At 41.3% G+C, this 14,294-nt stretch overlaps 1 protein-coding gene and 1 pseudogene across 2 annotated transcripts; one reads left to right on the top strand and one right to left on the bottom strand.

Annotated features, from left to right (window-relative positions):
- Positions 1-2,720: 2,720 nt before the first annotated feature.
- LOC107498638 (probable cystatin-16) lies at positions 2,721-9,283 on the bottom strand. Of its 2 annotated transcripts, none has more exons than XM_016121977.2 (3): positions 8,740-9,283; positions 5,313-5,423; positions 2,721-3,508 (listed from the first exon to the last, which is right to left on the bottom strand). In XM_016121977.2, the coding sequence occupies exons 1-3, from the start codon at positions 8,938-8,940 to the stop codon at positions 3,428-3,430; spliced, it is 393 nt and encodes a 130-aa protein (XP_015977463.1). In that variant the 5' UTR covers positions 8,941-9,283; the 3' UTR covers positions 2,721-3,427. The 2 variants fall into 2 exon arrangements, with proteins under 2 accessions (XP_015977463.1, XP_015977462.1); XM_016121976.2 differs by lacking the exon at positions 8,740-9,283 and adding an exon at positions 8,032-8,733.
- Positions 9,175-13,136, top strand: LOC107498614 (annotated as a pseudogene).
- The last annotated feature ends 1,158 nt before the right edge of the window (positions 13,137-14,294 follow it).

Raw genomic sequence — 14,294 nt, 5'->3', positions numbered from 1 at the left:
GAATTCATCCTGACAAATGTGATGATTTGAAGCATTGATTTGTTAGTTTGGTCTTTTGGTTGTATTCATGGGCTGACAACGTGACCTCATAAGAGAGGATAAGAAAACAGATAAATAACAGCAGTTTCTGTGGAGGGTAATCTTGTCCTGAAAAATAATATTTGGAAAGCATCATAAAAATATGATAACAAGTGGTTACAAGTGTTTCTAATCCTTTGTTTCTTTGCTAATGCCTTTGAATCTTTGTGTTTGGAAATCAAAGAATTAAAAGAAAAATGGATGATATAGGCACTGGACTCAGTTAGCCTTGAGCTAAATTTCAGAAAACTACAGTAAAAGAACCATAAGACTAGCTGCTTATACCCTGATATAGAAATTGGAAAGGGGACTAGTGGTGAGGATTCATAGAGATGATCTCAGAGATAATTTATGATATCCAACTTGCAGAAAGAATTGTCCTCCTCTTTCCCCTCTATCCCTTTCCCTCCACATTTGAAGCTTATCCAAAGACCCAACTGCTGAGATTTGTGTTAAGCTGCCATTTCAGTAGGGCTCTCAGCAAATATATTTCAAAGATCCTTAATCCTTAAAACCAGGTCATTCCATAAAACGGTCTATTTCATGAAAATCAAGAATTTCTAAAACAAATGTCAATTTTTCTGTTGTTTGCTTGTATTATAAATTTTGGGAATATTTTTACTCTTTTCTAATTAGAAACAACTAGTGACTGGGCTGAATCTAAAGTGGTTTCTCCAAAACACAATGACACATGATAGCCTGCTCCTCATTCTGACTGACCTTGGTGAGTGATGCATCATTCAAAAATGACTAATTTGGGTTCATCAATGACAGTATTATCAGGCACAAAATGTACCAACCCCAGAGATTGGATTAAACATGGTGGCATGAGATCCCAGGTCTCTCCCCTTGAAAAAAACAATAAACTGAACACCTAAAACTCAACAAAAAACACCCCAACTACACACCAGCATGTCTGAGCATGGGATCTGGGCATAAGAGCTACTACAAGTCAGAACTCCTGGTGTCAAGCGGTGGACTGGGAGAAACAAAGAAGCTGCCTCTCGCAGCAAGAGCTCCCTGTAGGAAGAAGGGAAAGGGAGAAGGAGTGGCAAGTTCCCTGAACAGCCATGCCTGAGAGTGCTGTGAGCTCCACGCAGTTTGGCGGCAGTGCCCAATCATCAAGGCAGAAGGCAGAGAAACAGGAATGGCAGAAAAGCAGGGACAGCAGAGAAACAACCGTTGATTTTCACCAGCTGCACTTGCAAAACTGAGGCTGAGCTGCAGCCTCCAACTCCCAACCAAGAGGGCCCCTTCCCCAATACCTCTGAGACAGAATGCCGCGGAGCCCCGGGGAAATCTGAGCAAACACTACCAAAACTGTCACTAACACTGACGGGAACTGAGACTGAGAGTAGCGAGCATGATTAAACATCTATAAGGGAAAAAAGACATTATTAACACTTTATATAAAGCAGAGATCCAAGAGGCTTAGACACCACCTACTGGAAACCAAAAGAAAAACACCTTATATACAATAGGTTAGGGACCATTGTATAATAAATCTTCTTTCTGGGGAAAAAAATAATTAAAAAATAATCAGAACACACTTCCATTAATTCCCAGGTGGAGAAATAGTCCATTGAACACCATGAACAACCAAGGCAACAAGACATCTCAGAAAGAAAGAGAAAAATCTTTCTCTAACAAGCTTATAGACATGAAAATATGTGACTTAAATGGCAGAGAATTCAGGATGGTACTTCAGAAAAAACTCGCTGAGTTCTAAAATGAACCATATCAACAATTTCGGGAATTGAAAAAGCAACTTAATGAGCAGGAGATCTTCAGGAAGGAGACTGAAACCCTCAAAAAGAACTGAATAGCCTGGCAATAAAGAACACACTGTAAGAGTTGAAAAATGAAAAGTGATCTTTGGAAATAGAGTCCACCAAATAGAGGAAAGAATCAGTGATATCAAAGAGAGAAATCTAGAAATAAATCAGAAGGAAGAAATGAGAAACCAAAAAATGAAAAATGATGAAATAGAAATTCAGGAACTAGCTGATACCTTCAGGAGAGGAAACATAAGAATAATGGGAATTCTCAAAGGGGAGGAAAAGGAGCAGGGACTAGAAAGCATTTTCAGACAAATAGTTGATGAGAATTTCCTAAATCTAAGAAATGAACTTCAAGAAGTCAACATAACACCCAATTATCTCAACCCAAAAAGGCCTTCACCAAGACACATCGTATTAAAATGATTAAAAATCAACAACAAAGAGAATTCTCAGGACAGCCAGGGAAAAGAAGAAGGTAAAATATAAAGAAAAAGCCATTAGATTTTTGTTGAACTTCTCAGCACAAACTGTCCAAGCCAGAAAAGAGTGGAACAAAAAATTCAAACTATTAAATGAAAGGAACTACCAGCCAAGGATACTATATCCAGCTAAGCTCTTCTTTAGATATAAAGTAAAAATAAAGACCTTTCCAGACATACAAAAATTGAGGAAATTCTTCGCCATGAGGCCTGTACTACAGGAAATACTGAAAGAGGTCAACTCACCTAAAGCAAAAGGACAAAAAAAAGTGCATAATTAGGAGTAAGGTGACTAGCAGGGTGATAAAAGCAGAGGAGTGCAACCCTTACTACAAACAGGGCATTATAAGCTTAAAATGAGAAGACATTTGCTATAGCAAGATAGTAATGAATGTTCAGCATGCATAAGGACAAAACAAGACAACAATGACTGAACAGGGGAGGATTCAAAGATCCAAATTCGCAAAGAGGAATGGAGACAAAGCAAAATGCACCAACCCTACCAAAGACCTTACACAGCTCATGACTTGTGAGTATCGACTAGGTGAATAGGGCCAAGTTTTTAATCCTATATTCTGGGAGAGTAGGAACCATAGGAAAAACACATGCCACAAACAAAATGCACTGAGTGTTACACAATTTTTAAATATTGGAGTTCCTTATTAAACCATTTCACAATCTTGTCTACAAGTGCCAATCACCTGGGGACATTATGTATTTCTGATGTGGGGTCACAAAAATTCTTCTGTATGTGACTTGGTCTGTAAGAGATTTGTGAAATAAAACTAGTGGGGTTTTCATGTGGATCCAGGAAAGAAACAACTGACATAATGAAAAATAAAAAGCAGGACACCAGGTCTTTCTGATATAAAATTGGAGCTAGAGGTGATAAATTCTTTACCACAGGTCACTGGCAGAGATTTCCATGGAAAATAAACAACAGGAGAGTACAAAACCAACAGGGCCCCAGAAAGTGCTCTTAGATGCCTTTAATTTCCCTGATGCTCCACAGACCTAACTACAAATTGACTTTCACTCTCTAGATGAAAAGGATCTTCTGCTGTGAGAATCCAGGAGCTCCCTCCCTGCCTACTTCTGCACACAGGTGCTGTTCAGAAGGGTAAACTGAGAAAACCATGGTCGGGCATCCACAACAAAAGTGCAGTCCATCTGAAAAATACAATTGCAAGACATAAAATCAAAATGATGTAACACATGAGGGAACTTAGCATGAAGAACTTAATAGGGGCTCAAGATTCATTGAAAACTAAAAAAGGACAGAGTGCAAAAACAAGGGCCTGGACAGGACTCCGGAAGCTCAAGGCTCCACCAGGTTGATAGGCAGGGGTTATCCACCTGAGTCTACCCACCTGAGCCCAGAGGCTCTTGAAAGAAAGCCTGATGGGGCCATCGTCTGCCCCTGAGGGGTTTCCAGTGCACAAGATGCTACATGAATGGCTCCCACACTAAGAGTTCTAGGAAGCCAGCATACTGCCTAGGAGATAATCCAGGTGAGCATTCACCCACTCAGCAGAAGCTGCAAACCTGCCCCAAGGGGAGTATGCCCCAAATACTGGGATATAATGGGGAGATCAGCCCCACTGAGGGCATTATCTTAATGGAGGCCCATCTCCAAGGTCAAAACCCCATGGACCAGATATTAGTTCTTAGATAATTAACAAGAACTTGAACTCATGGGACATGTCCTTGCAACCCAGAAGATTAGGAGAGGTGGGTGACCAGACTAAATAAATAGTCTAGGATCCAGAAGAATGGGAGCAAAGGAAGAGTGAAGACCACAGAGAGAATATTATCTTCCTAAACACCAAGATTTTAGCCTGGGACCTAAGGGCAAGGCTCTATCCAGGGAGGAAGGTCAGGTGAGTATGGTCAGGGTATCTCTGATTGACAAGCCTGGCTGGGAGTACAGGACTCAGCTCACCACTCTTCTGGGAGCATCTCTGTCTGTCTGGAATAACCACCATATCCCTCCAAAGGGGAACCCTGGGACTTGGTGGGAGTGGAGTCATGACCCTCGTTCTGCCCCAGCAGTGTCCCTGATGACTTTTCTACACCTCCTCCTACAGTCCTTCTGTGAGATAATAGGAAATATATATATTGGTCTCCACCCCTGATTCTTGGCACAGAGCTCTCGAATCCCTTATGACTTCCTAAGTGATAAGAACTCTAGGAGGATCTTTCGTTCTATTGAGGTGACTCTGGTTGGGCTCCTGTATGACTCATGGATGAGAGTTTGTCACTGAAAAGACCAAGCCATGATTAGAAGCTTGGAATTTTCAGCCTTACTAACCTCCTATCCTCCAGAGAGGAGAGATGGTCTGGAAATAAAGTTAATGATCAATCACGCCTATGTATTGAAGCCTCCATAATATCCAAAAAATATAGTATTCAGAGAGCTTCCAGGTGGTGAACACGAACATATACTGAGAAGCTGATCCACCCCAGTCCCACAGGGACTGAAGCTCCTGCAGTCAGGACCTTCCCAGACCTCACTCTATGTATCTCATCTAGCTACTCATCTGTATCCTTCATCATAACGTTTAATAAACTGGCAAATGTATTTCCCTGAGTTCTCTGAACTGCTCCAGAAAATTAATCAAACCTAAGGAATGGGAACATCTGGTTTGTAGCCAAATCAGACAGAAATTGTGGGTAGCCTGGCAACCTACTATTTGTGATTGGCTTCTGACATGAGTGAGGGCAGTCTTGTGGGACTGAGCCCTTAACCTGTTAACATAAATTGTAGGACACCCAGCTGATGTCTCAGAGAATTCTTTGTTGTTGTGGGAACGCTCCCCCCATTTGGCAACCAGATAAGTCAGAAGTGTTCTGTGTGAGAAGTAAAGAAAACACATGCTGGAATGAATATAGCAGGTTTTTCCAATACACTTTCCTCGATATATTTTTCATTCTCAGAAGATTCATGATGCTTTTGGGATAACTATTCTCAAACCTTTTTCATGCCTGAGCCTTCTTGCAAGGGGCAGTTTTCAATATCTTCATCATATTTTTTACAAGTTGTGCGTCCCATCTCCAAGTCCATTAAAAATATCATTGTCCACCTCTGTCAAGAAGAAATTATGAAACAGCTGCTAAATGTTTGCTTTTGATAAATGAAAAGGAAAAAAGGCAGAGAATCAAATTGAAAAGGGGTGGGTGGAAGACTAGAATATGCATGTAAATAGGGTATATACATCATGTGCAATTTCCCTATAAGGATATAATCAACAGAAAGATGTCCGTAAACACACCTAAAGCATGTACTAGAATCTCCCCTGCTGCACTCTTCCTGAAGGGATTCATACCAAGTTGTCGCATCGACAGTGCCATGAACATAAGGGGGCACATTCACAGGAGGGGAATCTTACAGCAATGAGCCTGCACATGCTGCAAGCACACCTGACACATGACCAATTTCTCAGTCTTACACATGAGTGGCAGCCAGACACCAAAAGATCACACAGAATGATTGCTTCAGTTGAAAAAAGGATAATGGGCAAATTTGTCCTCTGATTAGACTTTGGGGCGGCACTATCCCTTGTAGGGTTCTGGGGGCTGGGAATACTCTGTCGCCTCATGTAGGAGCTGGCTGCACAAAAGGGCTCATTTTAAAGACATTCATTAAGGTTATATTTATGAAGTGGGTGCTGTCAGTGTTTATTAGGTTTCTACAAGAAGTAATTAAAAGTTATGGTTTTGTTTCCTTAAACAGAGGTCCATGAAAACTTGGAGAAACTCAAACACAGAGAAAAATCTAGTCAGAAATCAGTGCAGGGAGGAATTCACCTCTCACTAGACTGACCTGGAATTGTCTAGAAAGCTGATTTGTTTGGGGCTCAAGAAATCCTGCAGCTGACACTTGACACCCACTCGTGCCTGGACTTGCACAAACAGAACACCCAGACACAGACATTCACTCACGATCAGACCCACTGCATAGTCACTCGACCCTGAGCTACAGTGAAGCTCAGGGTCTTGGGCAGGGGCCTGTGCAGCTTCCCTGGGTGCAGGGCTGGGATGCAACCCAAGGAAGAAGCACATGTCAGGAAATGGGGAAGACTGAGGGAAGCTAGTGCCCCTGTGCAGGTGAGGTGCACTCTCCCTTCCATCTCTTCTGGAGTGTGGCCAGAGGTGGGGCCCTGCGTATCTGGGTCCTACGAACTTGGCACCTGGCTCAGGACTGTTCATGGGGGACCAGAAGCTGGGCATGGACAGAATGGCAACCATCTTTATTCCATTCAAAGGGAGCAAGAATTGATAAGAATTAACATCAGTGGTAAGGTTTTCCTAAATAGATGTTAATGACACCTACATTTATATCAGGCTTGTCCTCTTCTACCTTTAAAGCCCTATAACCCACGGCTTCCTTGACTTTCCATGGGCTAGTTCAGGAACACTAAATATCATGTGTTATGCTCAGATTTTTTTATGTCTCCTCCCACTTTACTCCATTGTCTTTTCAGTGATAGAGTCACCACCCACCCATGTGCTCAAGGGCAAACACTTAGGGTCCACCCTTGACCCCAGTTTTCCCCCACATCCCACTTCAGTGCACCTCACATCCACCTTTAAGCAGACTCAAAAGCCAGCACTTCTACATTCTTGTGACCAGGAGACCATCCCTGCCTCATGGTCTCAGCTTGCTCATGAGCTGTGGGGCTCACCATGCTCACAGCATCCAGAGAAATATTGCTAAAGCATCTGAGTGACTTCCTCCCATGGATCCCCATTACTCTAAGAATAATATCCTAACTCCTTACCTGTGGCCCTGAAGATATTCCAGCCCCATTTCCCCTGTACATTTTTTCTCTATGACATAGGTCCAAGGACTTTTAGGCCATCCCTCTGGACACTCATGTTTTGTCCTGGTCCAGAAATCTCTCCGTGTCTGCTTTCTCTTCTTGTCCCCAAGTCTCCACCATGTGACTGAGTTCTTCCAGGAGTGCCTGTTGTGGAGAGGCCCTTTCTGATCCCCCTCAACATACCTTGCCTCCCTATGGCCCTGAGTCCCTGCACTGACAATTCTTGTCCCAGCCTTCCACTATTTCACTCATACACCTGAGGCCTGTTTGTTTCTCATCAGTAGCATAACAGTCCCATGAGAACACACCTCTGTCTTCTCTGCCACCTCCAACCCAGGCATGGAACCACAATGTCTTTATGGGCAAAGGCGGCCTGCTGGTTTCAAGCAGGACACAGATGAGCATCCTGCCTGCTGATCGGCACCGTGAGGCTCCCTAGAGCTCGGCCAAGGCCTGCAGTCACCTCCTCTGTGATGCCTTTTCTTCTCGGGGTTCTGTTTTCAGCCATCCTTCTCTTTGTCTTTCTCATTGTCTGTCAATCTCTGCTATCCTCCCTTCTCTCAGCCATCTTACATGAGATGTGGCTTTACTCTCTCTCACACAGTAGCCGAATCTCTGACACCAATGCTTTCCTTTCTGTTATCTTCTTTCCTTCTCTACCCTGTTTTTTTTTTTTTTTAGGAATTTCACTCATTAAGAAAACAAAAGAAACTTGAAGCACTTGTAATGATCCCTTGCATTTTAAGACATGTTTACTAAAAAACAACAAAAAAGCATTCTTTGCTCTTTTACGTAGACCAAGGATTCACCCCTCCCAGGCCTGGTTTCAGGGCCAACATGGAGCCTCAGCGAGAAAAGTTCGTCACTCACCTTGCGCTGACTTCTCCCCACCCACAGCAGCTTGTAAGCATACTCATCCAGATGGTCTTGGTTGAATTGAAACACAGCAAACTCCACACACATGGCAAAGGAAGTTGTGCTCTTACTAATGTCTACAAAGTTGGGACTGCTGACATGAGTCCCCAGAGCAATGAGCCCCAGAAGCAGAGGTGCCTTTAGGAACATGTTGTCTGGTGTCAGTCCTGGAAGCCAGCAGCACATGGGTGGGGGATGGCAGCTGCTGTAGGACTACCTCCATAGCTCCGCATCCCACACAGCCCTGCCTCACATAATCCCTGAGCTGCTGACCGGCACCTAGTCCAGTTTCTCCTCTATATTCCCTGCTTTATTCTTCCTGTCATCATCAAACAGAAGTCAGAGCAGGGGTCACTTTTTCCACCTACTTTTCACATAAGCCTTGGACCCGGTACTGCCTCCTCCTGCCCCAGCCCAGGCCTGATAGGCCTCCCTGGATGCAGGGCTGGGATGCAACCCAAGGAAGAGGCAAATGTCAGGAAATAGGAAAGAATGAGGAAAGCCAGTGTCCCTGTGCAGGCAAGGTCCCCTCTCCCGTTTATCTCATCCAGATTGTGGTCAGAGGTAGAATCCTGCATATCTGGGACCTGTGAACCTCGCACTTGGTTCAGGGCTGTTCACGGGGACCAGCAGCTAAGCATGGACAGAATGACTACCACTCACCTTTTGCTTGGCTCGTCTCACCTCCAGCAACCTGTATGCATTCTCTTCCACGTTGTTGTCATTGAACACAGCCATGGCAAACTCCATAGATACCACAAAGTAATCTTGGTTCTTACTAATGTCTACAAATTCTTTTTGAATGGTCCAGACATGAGTGCCAAGTACAATAAACCCCAGAAGTAAAGATACCTTCAGGAACATATTGCCCAGTGTCAGCACAGAGAGCTGGCAATGTGTGGGAGGTGAGGGGGTGGCAGCTGCCGACACAGCCCTACTCAGGAGGCCCTGCCTTTAACTGGCACCACTGTTCAGTTCCTCCTTTTCATTCCCTGCCTTGTCCCTCCTGCTATCACGGAACAGAAAGTAGATCAGAGGGTCACATTTTTCACCTCCTGTCACAAAACTCTGCATGCAAAGACATGCATGCAACGCGCTATGTTGCCTGCACATCTCCAAGACTTCTCTCCTGAGCTGCATGCTGATAGGATCTCTCCAGCTGCTGCAGCCTCACTCATGAAGGGCCTTGAGTGCACCTTCTTGTTCTCAAGTCAGTGCAGGCAAGGTCTGTCAGAGTCACACAAATTCCTGGGAACTCTGGTAAGCCTGGGGAGAGGAATCATTGGCCCAGCCTGCCTGCGACCTTGGCTGGAGTCCATACCACCAGCTGGGTTCAGGGGAGTACAGGGTGTGTAGCCAGCAATGGTGGGGGCAGAAGTGTCTATGAGGAGCTGTCTTCACCACCACCCTGACTCTCCTCAGGCTTTATCCTCCCAGTCTGATATGTTTATGATTCATTTTATCTCACTTCAAAACATGTTGTCGTTTCTACTGTGACTACTTTCTTAACTGGTAGCCTGTTAAAGCTGTATTGTTTACTTTCTAACCGTAGTTGATTTTCTAATTTCTTTTCTCTTATTAACTTCCAGCTCAAGTCTGCTATAGTCAGAGAAGATCCTTTCTATTATTTATAAACATGATAAAACATGTTGAGATTTGTTTTATTGCTCAGAATGTGACCAATATTCTAAATGTTCTTGAAAAGAATGTGCATTCTGCTTTTTTAGGTGAAGAGTTAGACATCTATATAACTTAATACACTGTTTTGTTCAAATTTTGTATATACTTACTCTTTTTACTTTGTTATGTTTTATTGAGTTTTGTTTTGCTTGCTTGGGTCTTCTTTTCTGTCAGTTACTAAGGATTGGTTAAAAATCTCTCACTGTAATTATGAATTTGCCTAATTTTTCCTCTCACAATTCTTGCTTTATATATTTTGAGACTCTGTCATTAAATGGTTATTCAAATAGAATTTATAATTTTGGGGGAGTCAATCATATTATCATTATGAACTATACCTTTTTATCTCAAGTAACACTCCTTGCTCCAAAATCCTCCTTTTCTGATGTCAGAGTAGCTAGCTACATTATCGTTGTTTTCTGTAGTGTCTTCATCATGTATCTTTATTCATCTTTTTACTTGCAGATGGTATCTTAATAATTAAGATGCTATTGTGAACAGCAAACAGTGTTGTATATCAGTCTAACAGTCTTTTATTTGGAGGATTTATTTTATTTACAATAAAATTACTGATTACTGATAAATAATATCATTACTGATATATTAGTTTTCAAGCACTACTTGTTTTCTATTCATCTCATCTTTCTCTGCTTTTTCTTTTTTCCTTTTTTGCATACTTTTGCATTATTCAAGATCTTCTTATTATTTCATTTCTTCCCTTCAATGACTTTCCTTACCCCTCCTTTTACTCTTCTTTTAGTGGCAGTTTTAACAATTGTAATAAATATAATTGACTTAATTGTGTCTACTCTAAGTTAATATCTTTTCTATTTTGAGGATAGTGGAACAACCTTACTCATACCCATCTCTGCCTTGTGTGTTATTGTTGTTATACATTTAAATTCTACATATTTGAAAGCCTATAAGAAAGTATAATTACTATCTTATACATTCATTATTCATTTGGAAATTGCAACATATTTACCTTTCTGCTGGACATCATTCTTTCAACATTACTTTGCCTACACTGGTATTGATTCCTTTCCCCCCTAGAAATCTCTTAAAGATTTATTTTTGGTTGGATCTTGTTGCTACATGTTTTGTTTTTCAAAAACTGTCTCTTCATTAAACTGTCTTCTACTTCCATTGGTGCATTGGTGCCCCTGTCCTAGGGGTTAAACCAAATCTCTTTCCTTCCTCCTCTTAGTGTCCGCCAACCATTGTTAATAGATGGATTTTTAATACTATAAATTTTCTTTTAAGCCCTGCTTTGACTGCATCTCAGAAGTTTTGCTATATTATATGTTCATTATCTTTTAATTCAAACTATTGTCTTATTTCTTATATGATTTCTTCTTCTACTCTCGGATTATTTAGAAATATATTATTAAATTTACAGACAACTGGAGGTTTTCAAGTTCAGTTTTTATTTCATTTGTCTACTGTGAACAGAGAACATACTCTGAACCATTTCAACCTTTTGAAACTTTTGAGATTTATCTCTTTTTTGATTGAAAATGTTTTAATTTTCCCTTCCATTTTGATTTTTTTTTCTGGCTACAGCATTCTAGTTTGTTAATTATTATGTTTCATTTCTTTGAAGATCAAAGTAGGCCTTCTGAAAGTGGTCTATTTTCAGATGACTTATATTCATAGGCTGCAGCCCTTCCTGGTCTCAACTGAAATCCTGGGATATTTATCACAGCTCTTCTTCTTTGGCAGGTGCTGAACATCAGTTTTTGTTCCCAAATTGTGACAAAAGAAAATGCCTTTTCTCCAGTGTCATTGAAACCCACTACCTCTCACTCTTCCATTCATACCCCCAATGTTCTCCCACTCTCTCTTCTCTCCTCTCTAAGTCTTCTGCAAGTCAAGCAGGATGGGAATGAGACAGTTACACAACAGATGAGTGTCCTTCACCACATGTCTTTTCCAAAGTTAGTGAGTAGTGCCTGTAGTTTGAGTCCTCAGAATGGAGACTGGGCGGGGTCCCACGATGGGGGAATTTAAGCACCAAGGAGCAAGCAGGCATATACTGAGTTCAGCTGCTGCCTTCTGAGTCATCTGTGGTCCTAGTGAAGGTATTCTTTTAAAGCAGTGATCTTGTATAGTGTTCTTGGTGGGCATCTACAAATAGATAGAGCCTTCCTCAGTCACCCTCTGTTTCCTCTGCCAGGGCATGACCCCTCTAGAGAAGATCTGTTTCTTATGTAAAACAAAAACTACAAAATGTAGTTGGCATTGTCCAGAGAGCAGTCTGAAGTGGAGCCAGAGGTCTCCAGTTAGCTGAGCTAATACACACCACTTCCATGTGAAACTGAAACTTTGGACTGGGCTAAAACAAAAGGCTACATTCTGATACAGTTCCTGGGACTGGCTCTGCAGTACTGAATTCTCTATTAAAAAATAATATTTTCACCTAGCAACAGACACAAATAATTAATCATGTATAGTATAGTGTAAGTTTGCTTGCCAGCTCCAATCACAACTCCTTCAAAGCAACTTGTATGGGCATTTTGGAAGCCTCGCCTTTTCTATTTGTATAAACTCTGTCCTTTTATTTCCCCCTCAAAACATAATTGGGTTTCTACCAAATCTGTGTCTCTGGATTGTAAGTCCTAAAACTAACCCCCAAATCAAGGTTTTGTTTGCCTTGCAGTTCTTGATCAAAATTGATTGATACATATGACCTTCATGGCCTGAGCCTGAAACAGAAGTGACTTTACTTCACCTTTTGTCACTGAGTCTTAGCAGCATGGGGACAGTGGTAGTGATTAGAGAGAAGTACAACCTTGAGGCTCGGGGCTGGAAACTATAAGATAGCTGTCTGGGCCAGGCCTGATATCTCCTATGCTAAAAGCACTTTTGAAGGAACATGCTCATACTATTTCCAATTGCTTGTTCTAGATAATTCTTGAGTGAATCTCAAACTCAAGCCCAAACTGACATGCAAAATATAGAAACTTCTTAATCAAGAAGAAATTAAACACTCAGTTTTAAAGAAGCAAAAATTGTGGAAAAGTACAAAGACTCCTAAAATTTATTTTTGATTACTTATAAACATGCAACAGAACAATTAAACATCATGGTAAAAGTAGCAGCTTTCTATCAGCATTGAAAAGCAATCCTACCACTCCTATAAGTAAACTCAGCCTAGACACTGGAGAGAAAGACTCTAAGTTCCACAAATTTAAATCATGGTACATGGCAAGGGCCCAGCATTGATTTTCAGAACACCTACATCTGGACAGTCGACATTCACTTGCTCCTCAAAGAATGCAAGAAAAACAAAGAAACACTTCTCTCAGATAAAAATGTTGCTTAGTCAGAGCGAATCCCAAAAGAATCCAAAGGTGGATTCTTTTTCACCTTCTTTGTAAGGACTATGAAAATAAGAAATATTTAATGCAATTTCTGAAACTAAAGTTAGAAAAAAACCAGCTTTTTAAAACTTTTATATATTATTTAAATAAATGAAAATGAGGCTCCAAAAGCAAACTTTTCTTGGTGTTTTTCAGTGTTTATGGAAAAAATACCTCACTAGAATACATAACTGAAACCTACCAGCTTCACAGTGTGGTTATGAGAATCAAAAACATATGAAAGGTCCTGTAAATAGTAAAGATATATATGGGCATTAAGTGGTTATATATTTTCTCTTCCCTTAATTAGCAGTTTTCATGATTTATGTCATTTTCTTTCATAAGGAATTTGAGATCTTTGTGAGAGCGTCTATGAACTCCTTTCTAGGTGTCTATAGCTGCTAATCTAGAAAAAGGATCAAGTGTGTGTGTACTAGTTTTCCCACAATAATCTGCATAACTGTATATTAGTAAAATCTGAACATATTTCTTTAAAAACAAATGACCTTACTTCTTGGGAAGTTCTCCTGCAATCCTCGACTTTCAGGAAGTTTGTGTAAAAAGAAGAAAATTTTAGTCTCGTATAAAATGAAATTGAATTTTGCAACCTGGCTCTGTCTTAAAGGGTTCTTTATTGTTTTGGGCCTCTGGCCCAGGGTTGAGCACTTCCTATGGAAGGGGGTCAGCAGGGCCATTTCACCTTTTCTGCAAGGAGATCAGCACCACCACCACCACCACCACCACCACTCCCGTCCCAAGGGACAGGGCTATGTGACTATACCCACTGGAAGCTCATGGAAGTCACTATTACAGGCTTATGGAGCAGAAGACTCCCTAAGTTGGGGTCCCTGGAGGTTTTGCTGGAGCTTAGTAGTTACTGCCCTGGGACTAAACAGATATGTCCACACCTGTGTCCACGGCAGCATTAATCACAGTAGCCAAAAGGCAGAAGCAATCCATGTCCATTGATAGATAAGTAGATAAACAAAATATTGTATGTACATAAAAAGAAATACTATCCAGCCTTAAAAAGAAAGAAAAGCCTGCCACATGGGTAACCCTTGAGGCTATTACGTTAAGTGAAATAAACCAGTTACAAAATGTGCAAAAACAATCATCAAAATATTTAACAAAATAAAAAGACAATGTACTGACTTGGAAAAGTTATTTTCAAAT

The sequence above is a fragment of the Rousettus aegyptiacus genome, unplaced genomic scaffold (genome assembly GCF_014176215.1).
Source record: "Rousettus aegyptiacus isolate mRouAeg1 unplaced genomic scaffold, mRouAeg1.p scaffold_m13_p_12, whole genome shotgun sequence".
NCBI classification, from domain to species: Eukaryota; Metazoa; Chordata; class Mammalia; order Chiroptera; family Pteropodidae; genus Rousettus; species Rousettus aegyptiacus.
The sequence above is the reverse complement of the archived record's forward strand: the minus strand, read 5'-3'. Positions and strand labels throughout refer to the sequence as shown.